At 68.0% G+C, this 17,014-nt stretch overlaps 3 protein-coding genes and 1 long non-coding RNA gene across 4 annotated transcripts; 1 reads left to right on the plus strand and 3 right to left on the minus strand.

Moving 5' to 3' along the window:
• The first annotated feature begins 54 nt into the window (after positions 1-54).
• Positions 55-6,189, plus strand: PCSK4 (proprotein convertase subtilisin/kexin type 4). The gene is given in 17 exon segments (XM_050910777.1): positions 55-252; positions 768-872; positions 963-1,058; positions 1,209-1,337; positions 2,033-2,109; positions 2,224-2,312; positions 2,868-3,040; positions 3,120-3,332; positions 3,586-3,686; positions 4,055-4,158; positions 4,327-4,444; positions 4,673-4,852; positions 5,154-5,278; positions 5,607-5,726; positions 5,810-5,895; positions 5,897-6,047; positions 6,050-6,189. Coding segments are annotated over 17 exon segments (2,205 nt in total).
• Positions 6,190-7,703: 1,514 nt separating this feature from the next.
• LOC127025559 (uncharacterized) lies at positions 7,704-8,156 on the minus strand. The gene is made up of 3 exons (XR_007767682.1): positions 8,084-8,156; positions 7,877-8,003; positions 7,704-7,767 (listed from the first exon to the last, which is right to left on the minus strand). It is a non-coding gene; the product is annotated as an uncharacterized LOC127025559 (long non-coding RNA).
• Positions 8,157-8,163: 7 nt separating this feature from the next.
• LOC127025691 (CTD small phosphatase-like protein 2-A) lies at positions 8,164-9,426 on the minus strand. The gene is made up of 6 exons (XM_050910778.1): positions 9,138-9,426; positions 8,952-9,045; positions 8,799-8,883; positions 8,639-8,731; positions 8,285-8,347; positions 8,164-8,244 (listed from the first exon to the last, which is right to left on the minus strand). Exons 1-6 carry the CDS (start codon positions 9,424-9,426, stop codon positions 8,164-8,166), a joined length of 705 nt encoding a protein of 234 aa, XP_050766735.1.
• A 1,225-nt stretch (positions 9,427-10,651) lies between these two features.
• On the minus strand, positions 10,652-15,730 carry ADAMTSL5 (ADAMTS like 5). The gene is given in 14 exon segments (XM_050910585.1): positions 10,652-10,965; positions 11,047-11,082; positions 11,085-11,117; positions 11,391-11,634; positions 11,718-11,881; positions 12,478-12,561; positions 13,218-13,341; positions 13,431-13,471; positions 13,474-13,557; positions 13,653-13,761; positions 13,866-13,926; positions 14,372-14,532; positions 14,615-14,684; positions 15,672-15,730. Coding segments are annotated over 14 exon segments (1,584 nt in total).
• Positions 15,731-17,014: the final 1,284 nt, after the last annotated feature.

The following is a 17,014-nucleotide window of genomic DNA, read 5'->3' on the forward strand; positions in this document are numbered from 1 at the left end:
GGGGCGGGGCGACGCTGTCGCCATGGCAACGCCCGCTCAACGCCCGCAGCCACGATGGCGGCGCGGCCGAGGCCGAGGCCGTTCCCGGGGCTGGTGGTGATGGTGGTGATGGTGGTGGTCGCCATCGCCGCCGCCCCGCCGGTCCCCGCCGAGCCCCGCGTCTACCTGAGCAGCTGGGCCGTGCGGGTGGCAGCGGGGCCGCGGGAGGCCGTGGGCCTGGCCCGCCGGCACGGGCTGCTCTGCCTGGGCCAGGTGCGGCCTGGTCGGCCGGCTGCTGCGGGGAGGGCGACGGGGCAGGCGGGGGGCCGGGGCAAGCCCAGCACCTCCCGTCCGCACACCCTCGGCCCACCCGGTGTCCCCTTCACTCGTCCTCCTCTGCTTGTCCCCACCACTTGTCCCCTCCGCTCATCCCCACCGTGCGTCCCAGAGTGGGACGCTGCTTTAGTTTTAAAATAGGGCGTTTGATTATCCCCCTCCAGTGGTTTTAAACCTTTGGACGCAGATGAAAGCATGAGTGCAGTAGGGACGTCCATTGCTAATGGCCTCTGTGTGTGCACGGGTGAGCGAGGAAACCCGAAGGGCACACACAAACCTCCCCTGGGAGCCCGCCCTGTCTCCAAGTGATGCTCCCTGCTTGCCCTGCCACGCACAACTCGCATTACATGGGGCTTTCTGATCTCTACAGCCCACGTAGAGCTGGCACACGCGTCCGCAGCACGGCTGCCTGTCTAGAAACAGTCTCTTACAACAGCTCCTTGCGCCTGCAGGTGATGGAGGGAGAGCCGTATTATCATTTCAAACACCGCGGCACCAGGCAGAAAGCCTTAAGCAGACACTGGGGCTGGAATATGCGCCTGACAAAAGAGCCAAAGGTAGGGAGGAGGCGGTTGCAGGGATCGAGGCTACCGCATGCCGTGCTGGGCTGGCTCTGCCTGCCACCAACAACGCTGCTTCCCACCCAGGTCCTCTGGTTTGAGCAGCAAACCATAAAGAGGCGCACGAAGAGAAGCGTCAGCGTGGTGCCGACGGATCCCTGGTTCCATAAACAGTGGTACATGGTGAGATTTTGCCGCTCTCTCTTCTAATCCTCGAGCAAATCACCTCTCCGACACATAAACAGGACTAATACTGGCAGTGATGAGGCAGCAGAAGAGTCCTTGAAGGTCACCTGCTGCCTAGGGGCTGATAAAATTTAATCTGTTTTCCAGAACAATGACATCAATCCCGATCTAAACGTCCTCACAGCTTGGAGCAAAGGCTACACCGGGCTGGGGGTCGTGCTGACCATCCTGGACGATGGGATCGAGAAGGACCATCCGGACCTGTCTGCCAACTACGTAACTACGAGGGGCTGAGCAGCGCCGGCTGCGGGAACCGGCTCCTTCAGGGCGTGTTGTCTCCAGGGGAGGGTGGGAGCTGGTGCCTTCATCCCGCCCGTGGGACTTTGCAGTGGGAACTCAGCCTCTCTGCGGCTGGATCAAAAGGTTTGGTGTCTCCCGCAGTGAATTCTCACATCAAGGAAACGTTAGAACTTGTACACGCTCAAGCCCCCAAAATAGATGTAATTACAGCAAGCTGCAAAGCCAGTAAAGCTGGTAAGCCCTCACGTGCTCCGAGAGCCGAGAGGAAAGGATAGGTAAATCTTAGTTGTTGTTTATAACAACATCGTTTCAGTGGTTTGTAGTTCCTCTCTCCTAACTGCGCGGCTGGTGAGGCTCGCCCTCGGGTGACTCGCCACGCTGGGCTTTCTCACTGAACGTGAGCCTGGGCACGATGAAGCAGTACAGCGATGTGCACAGTTATGCTCCTTTAGCGAAACCCCGTTTCCTACGACTCCAGGTTAACCCAGCGCAGTTGCTGGGTGCGAAGGGGCCCCCCCTGCCCTCCCCGGGCTGGGCAGGCAGCAAGGTCGCGGGCAGGCAGGGCGATCCGTGCTGCCAGACACTGGGTGAAGCGCCAGGCGCCTGTGTCGAGCTGTCACAACCCATGCCGAAAGGCGGTTTGCTCACGCCGGTGCCTCTTTTTGCAATAGGACCCCCTGGCAAGTTATGACTTCAACAGCAACGACCCCGATCCCCAGCCCAGGTACACCACCAGGGACGAGAACTGGTGAGTTTTGCCCAGCACCCTGTGCTGGGTGCTTTACGTCTCTGGGGACCGAGGCTGTCCCAGGCCCCTTCACCCCTCACGGAGGACGCCTCACAGGCTAACTCTGCCCCTCAGGCACGGGACACGCTGTGCAGGAGAAGCGGCGGCTACAGCCAACAACCGAATCTGCGGAGCAGGCGTTGCGTACAACGCCAAAGTCGGAGGTGAGCCATTGCTCCAGCTTGCTGGTGGGAGGAAAGTTGCAAATGAGCTCCGGCACCCTGGGGGGGGATACGCGGCTGCTCTGGGGGGAGCTGAGGGCTTGCAGGGGAATAGAAGGTGCTGCGGTGTTACCGCGCATCTGGCCACGGTGCAGGGCTTGGCGCTCCCTGGGGGTTTAATGCCCACCGCAACGCGAGGGTCCGGCGGGCAGCACCAGCACTGCGCAGGCTCAGGCTCCCCTGCGGAAGCCAGTGTGGCAAATGGGGTTAAAAGCTGGGAGAACTCGCTGGGCTTAATTGCCAAGGGCTTAACGAGGAGCTTTGGGAACCAGCTCATGGCAGTGGCCCCACAGACCTGCGGGAGCCTGATCTCCTTAGGGCAGCATCGCATGAAAGGTGCTCAAGGCAACCGGGGGGGGTGAAGCGGGGGCCGGCGAGATGCCCCTCAGCCCTTACGTTGGCGTGGCATGCACGAGGCTCCTGTCCACCCAGAGCCGGCGTGGCCTCCCGAGCGCTGCCGCCTCTCGGACACTGCTGCTCCTCGTCCTGGCCCTGCAGGTGTGCGGATGCTGGATGGTTCCATCACGGACATGGTGGAGGCTCAGTCCCTCAGCCTGCGTCCCCAGCACATCCACATCTACAGCGCCAGCTGGGGCCCCGAGGATGACGGGAAGACTGTGGACGGGCCGGGTGTGCTGGCTGCGGAGGCCTTCTACAGAGGGGTCACCAAAGTAAGCTCGGTGCTGGCCTCGGGGACCTCGCTGGCGTGAGGACTCCCTGCTCACCCCACCTCTGCTTCCCCCCTGCCAGGGACGGGGTGGCCTCGGCTCCATCTTCATCTGGGCCTCCGGCAACGGCGGGATCAACTACGACAACTGCAACTGCGACGGGTACACCAACAGCATCTACACCCTGTCAGTGGGCAGCGTCCTGGCAGGCGGCCGGAGGCCCTGGTACGGCGAGGGCTGCTCCGCCATCCTCACCACCACCTACAGCAGCAGGACCACGAGCGAGGTGCAGATCGTGAGTGCCGTGCTGGCTCTGCCAGAGCAGCGACCCTTGGGCAGACGCCGGTTCCCAGCACAGAGCGGGCTCATCCGAGCCTTCCTTACCTGGGGAGGGAGAGGGGGCTTTATTAAAATGTCTGCGTTAGACCTCAAAAAGCATGAAGGGACCCGGAGGAAGCATTTACTGAAGTTACCCAACTCCAGCCAGTCCTGCCCTCTGCTGCCAGCAGCAAGCAACGGTGCCGAGACCCCCCCCTCTCCGTCCCCAGGTGACCACCGACCTGCACCACCGCTGCACCGACAAGCACACGGGCACCTCCGCCTCGGCCCCGCTGGCCGCAGGAATGATCGCCCTCGCGCTGGAGGCCAAGTAGGTGCCGGCGCGGCAGCGGGACAGTCCCCAGGGAGAGCCTGGTGCCTCGCCAGGACCCTGCAGGGACAAGGAAGGGGGACTTTGCTAGCAGGGAGGTTGGGGGGTGCGGAGCTGAGGTCTCCCCGGGCTCTGGTGGGGCAGCGTCTTCTCCCAGGACACTGCGGGAGAGCGGCCAGTGGCAGAAGGAGAGTTGTCCTCTGGAGGTCTCTCTTGCTCCCATTTTGGCGGTGAAGGAGGTTGTGAGGGGGACCAACTTGGACCCAGACAGCTAACTTACCCACATGAGAAGTCAGAAGAGCCAAATCTCACCCTCAAAAGCTAACCCAAAGCAGAGACCTCTCTCCCCAAGTCCTCCTTGCTTCTAGCCCAGCACTGACCTGGCGTGACCTGCAGCATCTCGTCATCAGAACCTCCAAGCCCGCTCATCTGCAGGCAGAAGACTGGGCCGTGAACGGGGTCGGACGCAAGGGTGAGTTCAGGGCTCAGCCGCTGCCTGCCCCTGCTTCCCTCCCCTGGCTGCGGGGGGGAACGTGCTGCCCCTCAAACTCCTGCCAGCAGACCCGGGGCAGGAGCCCCCCGCGTTCTCTCAGTGCAGAGGGGCTCACGTGTCCTCTCTTGGGTGGCATCTGCTTTTCAGTGAGCCACCACTATGGCTACGGGCTCCTGGACGCTGGTCTGCTGGTGGAGATGGCCAAGGCGTGGACAGGAACCCGGGCTCAGCGGAGGTGTTCGGTCAAGGCTCTTCACGCCCCCCGGTAAGGGACGATATCCCCTGCGTCTGACCTCCCACGAGCTCACACAGGGACTTTCTTGTAGCAAAGTCATGCTGAGCCCCTTGCAGGAGCAGACGTTGCTTCCCCGAAAGCGGTCTGTGCTGCACGGCTTCTGCTGTAACCACATGGCTGTGCTTGGAGGTCGTGGTGGAGGGCAGGACGCCCACGGAGGGGGAAGAGATGCCCTTACCTCTCTCCTGTACTTGGTAGGAACATCGGCTCCAAGCTCACCGTCTCTACAGATGTTTCCTTCTGCTTGAGGAGGACCAAGCGCATCCGCTCGCTGGAGCACGTCCAGGTCCAGCTCTCTCTGAGCTACAGCCGCAGGGGGGACCTGGCGATCGCTCTGACCAGCCCGATGGGGACCACGTCCACGCTGGTGACCGTGCGGTAAGGGTGCCCTGCGAGCTCGCAGGGAGCACGTTGCAATGAGACTTAGCAGCTGCTGGGGGGCAGAGGGGGCTCCTCCTCTCACAGCCTCTCCTGGGGCCAGGATGCTCTCCCCAACACTGAAGTGGCTGCTTCTGGCCCCCACAGGGGGCGGGCTCACCGTGCCCAGAACTCCTCTGTGGCCCCTGCCACATCTTGGCGATGCCCCCTTATACCAAGAGCAGGGTGGCTCTAGGGGCTCCTTGGGCCGCACGCCGCCCCGCCAGCCCCGGGGCTGTCACTCCGGTCTCCTCTCCTCCAGCCCGTACGACGCCAGCCGGCAGGGCTACAAGGACTGGACCTTCATGTCCACACACTTCTGGGACGAGAACCCCAACGGGACCTGGACGCTCCGGCTAGAGAACAAGGGTGATGCCTATAACACAGGTGGGTGGCCAGGGCCCCAGGGGAGCGAACCCCATTCACGGGGGTCACCCAGGGCCCGGTCATTCTTTCTTCTTCCTTCCCCCACTTCAATTAGCAACTTGTTGGCTTGTCCTCTTCCTGCTCCTCCTGGGCGTGAGCCCTCTTTTTCTGCAGGGCCACGTTTGTTTGTTTTGAGGGTCTCTCTGGCTAGCACACAGCCAGGAAGGGGGCACGGCTTGCTCTCCCCCACATAGCCCCAAAGCTTCCAGCCCCACATCCACCAGCTTGCAGATCCCAGACGCTGGAGGGTGGGAACGCGGCTGCCATCAGCACCGAGTCCTGTCCCCAGGTCTGCTGACCAGCTTCATCCTGCACCTCCACGGCACAGATGAGGACATGACGGCCAGGCGCTTCGCAGCCTCTGCCGTGGATGAGTGCATCAGGCGGGACGCGTGGGGAGCGTGCGAGGGTGAGGCTTTGGGCAGGAGAGGGACGGTGCTCTCGGCCCCGGGGTGGCCCCGCAGCCTGGCTCACGCCACCCTCCCTCCGCAGAGTGCGGCAGCTCTTTGTACGCCTACCAGCGCTCCTGCCTGTCCTACTGCCCTCCGCGCTACTACGGCCGTACCCGGAGAACCGCCGCCACGAATGCAGGCCCGCGTCTGTGCCAGCTGCCACCCCTCCTGCTACACGTGCCGGGGCGCTTTGGCCAACGACTGCACGGCCTGTCCCCCAGCCTGCGCCTTCGATGAGCTCGCCCACTCCTGCTCCCCTCCGCAGCGCTTCCCCCCGAGGAGGGGCTGCAGAGCGACCTTCTCCCTGTCCTCATCTGCGGGAGCCTGATCCTCTCAGCCATCCTCTACGTCACGTACCGTGTGGCCTTTTGTGTTGTGAAAGGTAGCTCCTGCTGTCCCCGGGCTGGAAGGACAGCATGACACCAGGCTGGGCTGCACGGACACAGGTGGCTGGATCCCAGCCTGGGACAGAGCTGCCCTCGCCTGCCTTCCAAAATAAACTGGTCGTTGCCTTTCTGGACCGCTCTCTCCGAAGGGTGACTTCCCTTCCCAGCAGGGCCTGGGCTGATCCCACCCCACGTCCAGCTCTGTGCATCAGCAAAGACACAGGTTGTGGCTTCCCTCCTCGCCTGGCTCGTCCCCCCCACAACCCCCCGGGGACCTGAGCCGTGCCGGGGGGCCCGGCCTGGCACGCTGCTGCGAGGGAGCTATTTCCAGAAGGGCCGGGTCACGTGGCCGGGAGCCCTGTGCCCTTTCCCAGGCGTGGAGGGCCGTGGGGAGGAGATGTGACTTCTCTCCAAACAGCTGCACCCGAGTGACCGCAGCCAGCTCCTCCAGCACGAGCTTAGCCACGAGCCCACGCAGCTTTCGGTAGCTGAACTCCGAACCGCTGCTTGGGGAGGACAGCCTGGACCCACGCCGCTGCTGCACGGTGCAGAGCACGGTGCGGTCCCGGTTCTTGTTTACCAGCACCCTTTGAATCCTTTAAAAAAGGGGTCGCAGGGTTGCTGCGCCCCACGGCCATCCTGCTCTCCCCCCCGCCACGGCAGCGAGCGGAGGCAAATGCCCTCAGCCCTCGCTGTCCCCTTAGGGCTGGCAGCGGCACAGCGGCAGCTGCGCCCCGGCACGCAGCGCGGCACCAGGCAGGGCTGGGACGGGCACGGGGAGAGCTGCCAGCTGGGGCCCTTCCAGGGGCATCGGCACCACCGCCGGCCTCAACCTCCCAACCGCAGGACCCCGGCTGCCCCGGGACGCGGCCGTGGCATGGCAGGGTGGGGGCGGTTTGTCCCCGCACCGGCTGTGCCGGCCCGGAGCGCAGCGTGTTTGGGAGTCACAGAAGAGAGCGAGACCTGTGTCCAAGTCTATAATCACCCATGAAAGAGCCCTTGGCCGGACCTTACAGAGCACGGACAGGAGGGAGCCGGGACGGAGCTTTTCCTCAAAAGGCGGCTGAGAGCAAGGGGCTCTCCCCGGCGGGAACCCCCAGCCCCGGCACAGGCTGGGATCCGTGCCTCGCAGCCCGCCGGGGCAGGCGAGCGGAGCACGGCTGCAAACACCAAGGGAGAGCCCCGGGGTGATGGCTTTGCCAAAACATTGGCCAGCCCAATGCCACGGGATGAGTTAGAGCCTGGATGTGCCAGAGCACGGCTTCCCCCCGCGGTGCTGTGAGCCCCACCGGGCCCCTCCGAGGGGTTTTCTCCATCCCACTCCCCTCCGTCCGGGCTGGCCTAGTCCTCAGCGGGCAGCCTGCGGTGCGGGAACCGCCGCTGGATCTCGGTGCGCACGTCACCCTGCACGGGGAGAGACGGGGATAGGGGAGGGCTGTGGCCGGAGGGGGGTCCGGGGCAGCTCACACCTCCCTGCCCCGGGAGCCCAGGGCACCCGTCCCCTCCCGGTCCTCACCGCCCGGCCAAGCTGTCCCAGCAGCGGGGTGAGGCGCAGCAGTTCTTCATCCCGTGGGTCCCCCCACCACCTCGGCACTGGGATCCAGTTGGCAGCCTGTGGAGAGAGGGCGAAACACTGGCCATGGAGGAGCAGCGGCAGCCGTGGTGCTGCCAGTGGGCCGGTGGACACAAAACCCCCTCCCCAGGTCCATCGCTGCCGGTACCTGGGCGGGGAAGCCCTGGATGGTGTGGTCCAGGGCCACCGTCTTGGCCAGGTCCCTGCCCAGGCGGGTCAGGTCCTTCCAGTAGCAGCCCCGGGCGCAGAGGCAGTCCCGCTGGGAGAGGCAGCGCCTGGAAGGGGAGGCAGAGCCCGTGGGGACCAGTCCCTGCCACGCCGGAGGTCCCCAGCCGGGTTTCACCAAGGCCATCACCTGATCAGCTTCTTCTTGGGGTCCAGCACATCCAGAACCTTCTCGGCGTAGTCCTGCTTTGCGGTTGTGAAGATGAAGATCTAGGGGAGCAGGCAAAGGTCCCTGCACAGGCTGCCCGAGTCCCCCACCACCACCACCCTGACGCAGTGGCTCCCCACTGGCTCCCCGCAGACCCCAGGGGAAGGTGGGGGCTCCGGGTACCTCGTAGGTCTTGGAAAGACTCTCCAGGAATTGCTGCACGTGGGGACGCAGCTTCACATGGACCTGGAAGGGAACAGCATCACCAGGCAGCCCCAGCACCCGAGTCCTGACACCCAGGTGCCCCCTAAGAGGGGGACCAGCACCCCAAGCAGGATCCCAGGGGCCCCTCAGCCACCCTCTCCCCTGGGATTTCAGCCCCTGGGGTCCCCTTCCCCTCTGGCTGCAAGGGGAGGACACGGGCACAGAGGCCACCCGGACAACGTGGCTCTTCACGTCCCCAACTCACAGCCCTCTGTGCCCCCCACCCCAGGACCCAGCACCCCACTGTCCCAACCCCAGCACATGGGCACCCACCTCGTAGGACTCTCCCTGGAAGACCGTGGTGAAGGTGGCCGCGGCACCCAGCCGCCAGCCGGCGAGCATGGAGGAGCAGACCAGGGTCCCCTCCTGCAGGGTGGGGAGCAGAGTCAGACCCCAGCCCCAGGGCCGCAGCCCCCCAGCCCCCCCAGCTCACCAGCTCCAGGACGAGGGTACGCTCCGGCGTGCTGCGGGTCTTCCGGGGACCATCCCTACCGGGTGCCGGGACCGCGGGGACCAGCCTGGCCGGAGAAAGGCAGAGGGTCGGCAGTGCTGCGGGTGCTGCAGGGACCCCCTCCCGCATACTCACAGGCTGGGGGCAGCGGGGTCCTGGCACTCGTCTTCAGGGAGCCCCGAGAAGTAGGCACCCTTATAGCGGGGCTGCACCGGGGGGCTCACAGGCTCTGTGGGACAGAGGGGTCCTGTCAGCACGGCCTGGGGCAACCCCCCCTTCCCCAGGCAGGGATTGCCCCGGGGTGGGGGGGGGGACACTCACCCCTTTCCCCAGGGCAGGGGGGAGCAGACGCCGGCCTGCGACGCTCCCCTTCGAGACACAGCTTTGCCAGCCGGCCCTTCCCGGGGGTCACAGGCACCAAGGGGGGACGTGGGACACGCTCCCCGGGGTCCCAGCCCCGCAGCGGGCAGTGCTCCCCCCGGTCCCTTTCTCTCTGCCGGCTCTTGGCTCGCCGGCGAGCCCCAGCCTTGGTGGCCGAGAGCCCCAGGTCCCCGCTGCTCTCCCTGCGGGGTCTTTTTGCCCGTGGGGTGACTGTCCCCAAACCCGCCATGGCTGGGACGGCCAGACGGGGAGACTCCAAGCACGGGATGCCCAAAGGTGACAGCGCAGAGCCCCAGCCCTGGGGCTGCTGGGCATCGCTCGCCCCAAAAGAGCTGCTGGAGCTGGGGGTGCTGCCCTGGGGACCCCCCCAAGGGCACAGCAGCCAGCACACCCACCCTGCCCAGGACAAACCCCCCCAGCAGCCCCAAAGCAGCCATGGGGGGTGGGAGGGGGCACTTTTATAGGGTGGAGGCACCTTTCCAGCCCTAATCACCCCAAGGTGCCTTCCCCTGCACTCCGGAGCACCTGGCATCACCCAGGCTTTACTGGGACCAGCTGGGGAGCCCAGTACAGAGCCCCAGCAGCCCCCAGGGCTCATCTCTGGCTCCCGGTGATTAATTACCCCATGTGCTAAGGAACCTCCTGGGCTGGCAGCTGCCACTCGGGGCACCCCAGGGCACCCACCCCGGGTACCCCCCAGCTGCAGCCCCAGCCCCGTGCCCAGTTTGGGAACAGTCACCAGCAACACAAGCTGGGAGAGCTCAGCCCTTCCCCAGCACCGGCTCCAAACCCACCCCCGGATGGGTGCGAGACCACCCCCTGAGCCGCGAGCAGGCAATGCACCCCAGGGTGCCCGGCACAGCGGTCCCGGGGTGGCCATCCCCGCAGCACCCCCCAGCCACGTCCCGTCCCCACGTGGGCCCCGTGGTTGCGCCCGCCAGCCCACGGGTTGGGTTACGGGTGAGGGGGCTCCGGCACAGGGAGGGACCCGCTCGCCTCCGCCGGAAGAGAGATAAGCGGCAGGTCCCCGACCTCGAAAGGCAGAGCCTGGCAGGCGTCCATCTCAGGGACAGGGACACGCTGCCGGCTGCGTGCATTGCTGCGGGGGCTCAGCATGGGGACACGGGAGGGGACACCCTGCCCGGGCACCCTGGGGTGGGGAGGGCATGGGACACCCTGGGCCGGCTCCAGCCAGGAAGGGGCACACGGCGAGCGAGGTGATACACAGGTTTATTTTCTGCAAAAAAAATAAATTACCACCCTCCTCCACCCTGCCGCAGCCAAGTCGAGCCCAAGGACGGCGAGATGCCCGGCACGGGGCGGAGGGCAGGACGGGGGTCCCTGGGGGCCATGGAAAGGGCTTGGTGCACGGCAGGAGCGTTTCCAGCCCCTGGGTTCGCCCTTGGGGTCCCGCCGGCCGCCCCCTCCCCGGGCGATGGAGCCCGGTGGAGGGCTCAGGGTGGCCAGGGCTGGGGGCAGTGCCGGGCTGCCTCCCGCACCAGCCGGTCCTCGCGGGGCGTCCATGGCCGGGCGTAGCCGTCGTCCTGCAGCAGGATGCGGTTGAGCGTACGCTCGTAGTTGACGTGCCGCCGTGCCATGAGCAGGTACTCGCCACCCTCCCGGAGCGGGGGGCAGCCGCAGGCGTTGGGCACCCACACGTACTCCCGGGGCACCAGCGGGAAGCGGTGCCGATACGGCGTTTTCACCTCCACCTCGTAGCGCGTCTCCTGCCCCACCAAGCGCCGTGCCAGGATCCGGCCCTGGAAGACTGCGGGGCGAGTATGGGGCACCCTGAGCTGGGCACTTTCCCCGGCATCGCCTCGAGCCCCTTCCCATCCCTGGTGCTCACCGAAGTCGCTCTGGCAGAAGTGCCGGATGCGCTGGAGCGTCCCTTGGGCGGGCGGCACCTCCCGCATCGCCCTGCGGGGACAAAGCTGCAGCAGTTTAGGGAGGAGAGAGGACACTGCACCCCCAAAACCTCCTCCTGCAACGGCAGGAGGGGGCATCGGGGGTCTATACCCCATAAGGAGAGAGGGGACACCCGGGCTGCCAAGCGTCCCGGGGAGGGTTAAGTCAGGGGGCCCTTTTTTAGGGTCCCCATCTCATGGAGAACCCCTGGGGCTCTCCAGGACCCCACAGCAGAGAGCCCAGGGGTGTGGGGGGCTGTGGGGACCCCCCCGGGGGAGCAGGCACCTGCGGCAGCCCCGGCCCCGCTCCGGCCAGGGGGGCTTCTCGGTGGCGGCTCCGTGGCAGAGCCCCCAGGCTGGGGCAGCGGCGCGGGGGCCGGGGTGAGCGGGGGCTCCTGGGGCGGGGGGCTGCCGGCCCCCCGGGGCTGGGGCTGCCGCAGGGGACTGGCGTTACCACGGCCGGGCTGGGGGTGCCCACGGGGCAGCCAGAACTCGTACTCGATGCCAGGGTTGGGCTCCTGCAGCAGGACCTGCGCGGGCAGGGGCAGAGCTAAGGGGAGCGATGGGGGCCGGGGGCCGGCTGCCCCCGTCCCTGCGCCATCCCTGCCCTCACCATCACGTGCAGATCCTCGTCGGTGGGCCCGGGTGCCTCCAGGCTCTCGGTGCCATCGGGGGTCCGGGTGTAGTGCAGCCGGGTGCCAGCCACCTCATATGGCCCCGGCCAGGCGATGGACCAGTCCCCGTTGAGCACGTAGCGCCCATCGCTCGTCATCAGGGCTGCGGGAGGGAGCCCATCCGGGGGCTGAGCACCGCACGGTCCCCAGGAGCCCGGCGCTGGGCTGGGCTGGGGGCAGCCTGGACGCCTGGGTCCCCACCGGAGGCCTCTCCCCGAGCGGGGAGGGCAGCGTGGGCTGGGAGAGCTGCGGTCGGGGCTCGGGAGAAATCTGCTTTCTTGTAAGATCTTGGCTTCGGTCCCAAGCCGGAGCCAAACCTGGTGTGCAAAAACCCCCCCGAGCCCCCAAGCCCTGGTCCCGACAGGGGACGGGGCCCTGACTGCATCGGGAGGGGAACTGGGGGATCTGGGGACAGGGGTCCCGGTCCTGGTCCCGCGGCGGCTGGCCTGGCCCCGCTCCATCTCAGCCCTTCCAGAAACCCACGGCCGCAGCCTCTGGAAAACTGCCCCGAGCGCCGGCGAGTTCACTGAACCCACGATGCTCAAAACAACATCTGAGTGGGGGAACCGGCACGGCACGGCACGGCATGGCACGGCACGGCCACCCCTGCCCTGCCCTGCCTGCACCCACGGGTGACACCAACCAGGACCGACTGGGATGGACTGGAACTGACTGGGACGGAGACAGGACACATCCTACCGAGATAGTTGCGGCTCTTGTCCGTCACCTTGATGTGGGTGGCCCCAGCTGGGATCTTGGTCACGTTCATGTACCCAAAATAACCTGGCGGGGGGGGCAGAGTCAGGGCAGAGCGGGGCACGGCCCGAGGGGACAGCCCGGGGACAGCGGGGACGGGGCTGGGGCGGGAGGGGACCGGGCACAGAGGAGCTCTGCGTCTGGGGCAGCCCCAGCCCCAGCCCAGGCACCAGTGGCATTAACCCAGCTGGGCCCCACGTGCTGGGACATCTGGGGCACCCGATGATGGCCCTGGGGGGCCCTGGGGTGCCATCCGGGGCTGTCTGCCTTCATGGGCATCATCGTCCCCGCAGCCTGGCCAGGCACCCCATGGACACTGGATATGGACACACAGACCCTGGGTGCCCCCAGGGACCCCTGAACACCCCTGGGGACCCCATGGGCCACAGGGGTACCCCAGAGATCCCCCACCCAGTGCCCGGAGGGGCGATACCCTCTGCAACGAGGCAAAATCACCCCAGTGAGGGGTCTCCTCCAGGCCCGCTGTCCCCGTCCCTCAGTGTTGGGGACAGGAAGGGATCAGGGACGATGATGCCCCAGCGGCGATGGGGGAGACGGAGAGGGGACGGGGTGACGGGGGACCCAGGCGATGCCTTGGGGACACAGACAGGGGACAGGAGGACAGGGGAGCCAAGAGCCAAAGCATTCACCCATGGAGGGGGCCGGGGCAATGGTTCATTCACCGGAGGAGGCGTCCGCGCCCTGGAAGAGCCGGTGCACGAAGAGACACGTGTCGTGGCTGCCGCCGCACTGGCCGCAGGCATCGGGCCGCGCGCCCGAGCCCAGGATCCCGTCACAGCCCACGCTCTGCGGGGAGCCGAGATGCGGCCTCAGGGTGGGGGCTCAGAGCTTGGGGTCCCGGGGGTCCTGGGGGTCCCGGCCCCACGTGCACCCACCAGGCAGCGCCCGCCGACGCAGAGGTCTGGGGAGTCAGGGCGCAGCGGGTGCCGTCCAGCACCCGGCCGAAGGTGTAGTAGAAGTTGTGCCCCATGGCCAGGCAGTTGAGGTCACAGACGTTGGGGGCTGCCGGAGCCGGGCGGGAAGGGAAAGGGGTGACATCGGTGGCACCCATGGCCCCACTCAGCCCGGTGATGCCGCCCGCCGCCCCGGGGACTCACCTCCGTGGAAGGGCACCCAGCGGTACCGGGCCGGCGTGCCCAGGACGGGTTTGTTGTCGTAGAGGGAGCACTGCATGGCACGGAAGGGCACCGAGCCGCCGGGGCAGCCCTGCGGGAGCGGCAGGATGGAGCCCCGCAGGACCAGGAGGACGGAGCCCCGTGGGACGGGGACCAGGGCCGGCTGTGCCGTGCTGTGACCCTCGCAACGCTCACCTGGAGCTGGCAGAGCCTGTACTGCCGCGGGTCGCCCGTGCACGGCTCCTCCTCAGCGGACCTGCAGGCACAGCGTCAGCGCGGCAGGGCCGGGGCACGGCCTCCCCGAGCAGCCCTGCCTGCACCCCGCGTCCCCCACGGGGACTCTCTCCGTCTCCGGGGCCAAGACGCCACCGAGCCACCGAGCTGCAGCCGGGCTGGGAGTGATGCATCCCCACGGGGGAGCAGGAGCGGGGAGCAGGATGTCCCGCATGGGGCCGCATCCTGCCGGAGCTGCACCCCAGGATGGAGGCAGCAGGGTCCGGCTCCCCCCGCCTTCCCCTTCCAAAATCAGACTGGAATTTGGCCAGGGCGTAGCACGGTGCCGAGGGCCTGCGGGGACACATGCAGAGGCGGTGGCAGAGCCATGCCGCAGGATTTGGGTGCCCCGCAGGGTTTGGGTGCTGCGGGGGGTGTGGGGGAGTGGGGATGTCCCGGGGGACCATGCTGCCTCGTCTCCCACTCACCGCAGGCACCTCCGGGTGCGGAGGGCGACGCCGTCCCCACAGGAGCTGGAGCAGGAGCTCCAGGGTCCCCAGGGCCCCCAGGCACCCCGGGCCGGCTGCCGGCGGGGCCGAGCAGGGGCTGGGGGCTTAGGGACCCGCGCTGGCATCCCCAGGGCTGGGCCCTGTGTGGAGGAAGGTGACGGTCAGCACCGGGGCCGGGCTCGAGCAGCCCAGGGGTGCCACCGTGCACCCCTCACCCCTCACCTGTGCTGTGCCGACGCCGCAGCCCAGACTGAGCCAGGCCAGGAGCAGCAGCCGCCACAGCCGCCGGCACCTGCGGGAGCAAGGCACCCTGAGCCCCACCGTCCCCAGGGACCGGGGGCCGGCAGCGGGGTGTCCCACATCCCGGCATCAGTGCTGCCAGCGCTGCTGGGGGGGGGGGGTGCCTCTGCCGTGTCCCCCACGGGGACCCCAGCGAGGGGGAAGGAGGCGAGACAGAGGCAAGACGAGACACAGCGGGAGGGTCCCCGCCGCCGGCGGCACCAGCCGGGGATGTGGGGTCCGGTGCCGTGCGGCAACACCGGGGCCTCCGACCCCGAGCAGGGCCAGGTGGGTGGGCGCAGCCGAGCGGGCGACGCCACATCCCGCACACGTGCCCACGCGGCAACCGGCACGGGAGCCGGGCACCGCCGCACCCACGGCCCCACGGCGAGGAGCCGGGATGGGCTCGCTGCCTGCCGGGACAGGACCAGACCTGCGCGGCGAGGCCGGGACTCCCGTGTCACTCCCTGATCCGGATCCGGCCCCGCCATGGGGCGAGCAGAATGGGAGGCAGCGGGGAGCCCCCCCCGGTCCCAAAAGCCCCTGACCCTGCAGCACCCCAACCTGCCCAGCCTGGGGGTGCAGAGAGGTGCAGGGGGTGCAGAGGGGGTGCAGAGGGGGTGCCGGGGTCCCAGCCCCGTGTTGGGGAATCCCCCGGCCGAGCCGGTTTCCTCCCGCCACGCAGCTCCCACGGGGCCGGGGGTCGCGAACGGCCGCCCGCAGCCCCGGCCGCCTGGGTCCCCCCGGCAGCGCAGGGGATGGGGGTGTGGGGGGGCCGCGGTGCCGTCGCTTCGAGGGGGGTGTGGGGTGAAGGGGAGGGGGGGGATCCAGAACCGGGTGAGGGTCGGGTGATGCCCAGACCCCGCTGGCGGCCGGGGACACCCTGCGTGCCTCAGTTTCCCCGCAGGAGTGGAGCTGACCCCGGGCGCGGCATGGCGGGGGGGGGGGGGGGATATACCTCGGGGTTCCGCGAGGATTTAAGCAGAAATCGGGACCTTACCCGGCACCGTGGGGTCCCCCGCGGGGGACCGGGCCTCCCGGACAACCCCACCCGACCATATCACCCCTCATCCGGGCAGTCCCGGCGGCTCAATCCCGGTCCGATGTCCCGGTGGCGGGGAAGGGGGATCCGGGACGATCGGGCATCGCTTGCGCAGCTTCGGGGGGGGGCCGGGCGAGGCTTCTCCCACCCCCCCACCACCCCCCCACCCCCTCTTTCGTCCCTCCCCGCCGCGTTATTAATATCCAGCCCCAAAGGTGCGCCCAGCCCTCCCCGGCTGCCCGTTAACCCTTCGGGCCCGGAGCTCCGGTGGCCGAGGGGGCTGGTGGGGTCCCGGGGGGGGAGGGGGGGCGCAGATGCTGCTCTGCAGCATCTGCGCCCCCCCCCCCCCCCCCCGGGACCCCACCAGCCCCAGCTGCAGAGGGGAGGGGGCAGATGGGACCCCCAACTCGGTCTCATCCTGATCCGGGACCCTCCCGGTACCCCCTGATGCTGGGCATCCCGAGGGGGGGGGGTGTGGGGGGTGTGGGGGTGTTTGGTCCCACCGGGGGTCCCCACTTAGTGATCAGTAGATGCAGCGGGATCTGCCTGGGGGGCTCGGGGTGCCAAGGGCTAGCAGAGCCCCGGGTGCTGGGTGCCCCCCCCCCCCCCCCTTCCTCGTACCCAACATCCTTGGGTGCCACAGGGCAGCCCCAGGCACCCCCCAGCCCGGAGCTGAAGGGGTTACGGTGCTGGGGTGTGGGTGTCCCTTGGGGTGTCCCCACCGCAGGGCAGAGCAGAGCGGGCAGGATGGTCCAGGGGTGCGCAGGGGACGAGCTCCCCGGATGGTACATCGAGGACATGGGCAGCGGGATGCTCTACAAGCGGGGACAGCTCCTGGGAGAGGTAAATCCCCCATCGCCCCCACACTGGCACCCCCAGACACCCCCTCACCTCAGCCAGCACCCCCTCCCTGCTGGGCACCCCGGTGGCATCACACACCCGCACCCCGCGGGGCTGCAGGGGGTCCCTGAGGTGTCCCGCTCCGAGGGGGGACCCACCACGTCCCCTCTGGGGAAGGGGAAACTGAGGCAGCAGGGGGGATGCCGGGACCGAGCCAGAGCGGAGCCGGTGCCTGGGGCCAGCGCCAGCCGGGTCCCCTGGGCTCCTTGGCCCCTGGGGAAGGGCACATGGCCGGGTGCCCCGACACCCGGGACCCCCTTCTGCCGCAGCCTCTCGCCCCTCGGCTCACCCCGGGGTGCCGGGCTGCTCACTCCTGCGGGACCATCCTTGCAGGGCGCCTTTGGGTGCTGCTACCAGCTGACGGAGGTGGCCAGCGGCAGGATCTACGCGGCGAAGGTCAT

Source organism: Gymnogyps californianus, chromosome 24, assembly GCF_018139145.2.
Source record: "Gymnogyps californianus isolate 813 chromosome 24, ASM1813914v2, whole genome shotgun sequence".
Classification (NCBI taxonomy): domain Eukaryota; kingdom Metazoa; phylum Chordata; class Aves; order Accipitriformes; family Cathartidae; genus Gymnogyps; species Gymnogyps californianus.

Bases quoted from the DNA above. Each gene is read 5' to 3' on its own strand.
- LOC127025691 (XM_050910778.1), bottom strand. From the start codon at position 9,426: ATGGCGGGTTTGGGGACAGTCACCCCACGGGCAAAAAGACCCCGCAGG. The intron at 8,348-8,638 runs GTGGGTGCCCAT...GTTCCCTTCCAG, and splicing joins TCCAGGGAGAGTCCTACGAG to GTCCATGTGAAGCTGCGTCC. The intron at 8,245-8,284 runs GTACCCGGAGCC...GTCTGCGGGGAG, and splicing joins GTCTTTCCAAGACCTACGAG to CCAGTGGGGAGCCACTGCGT.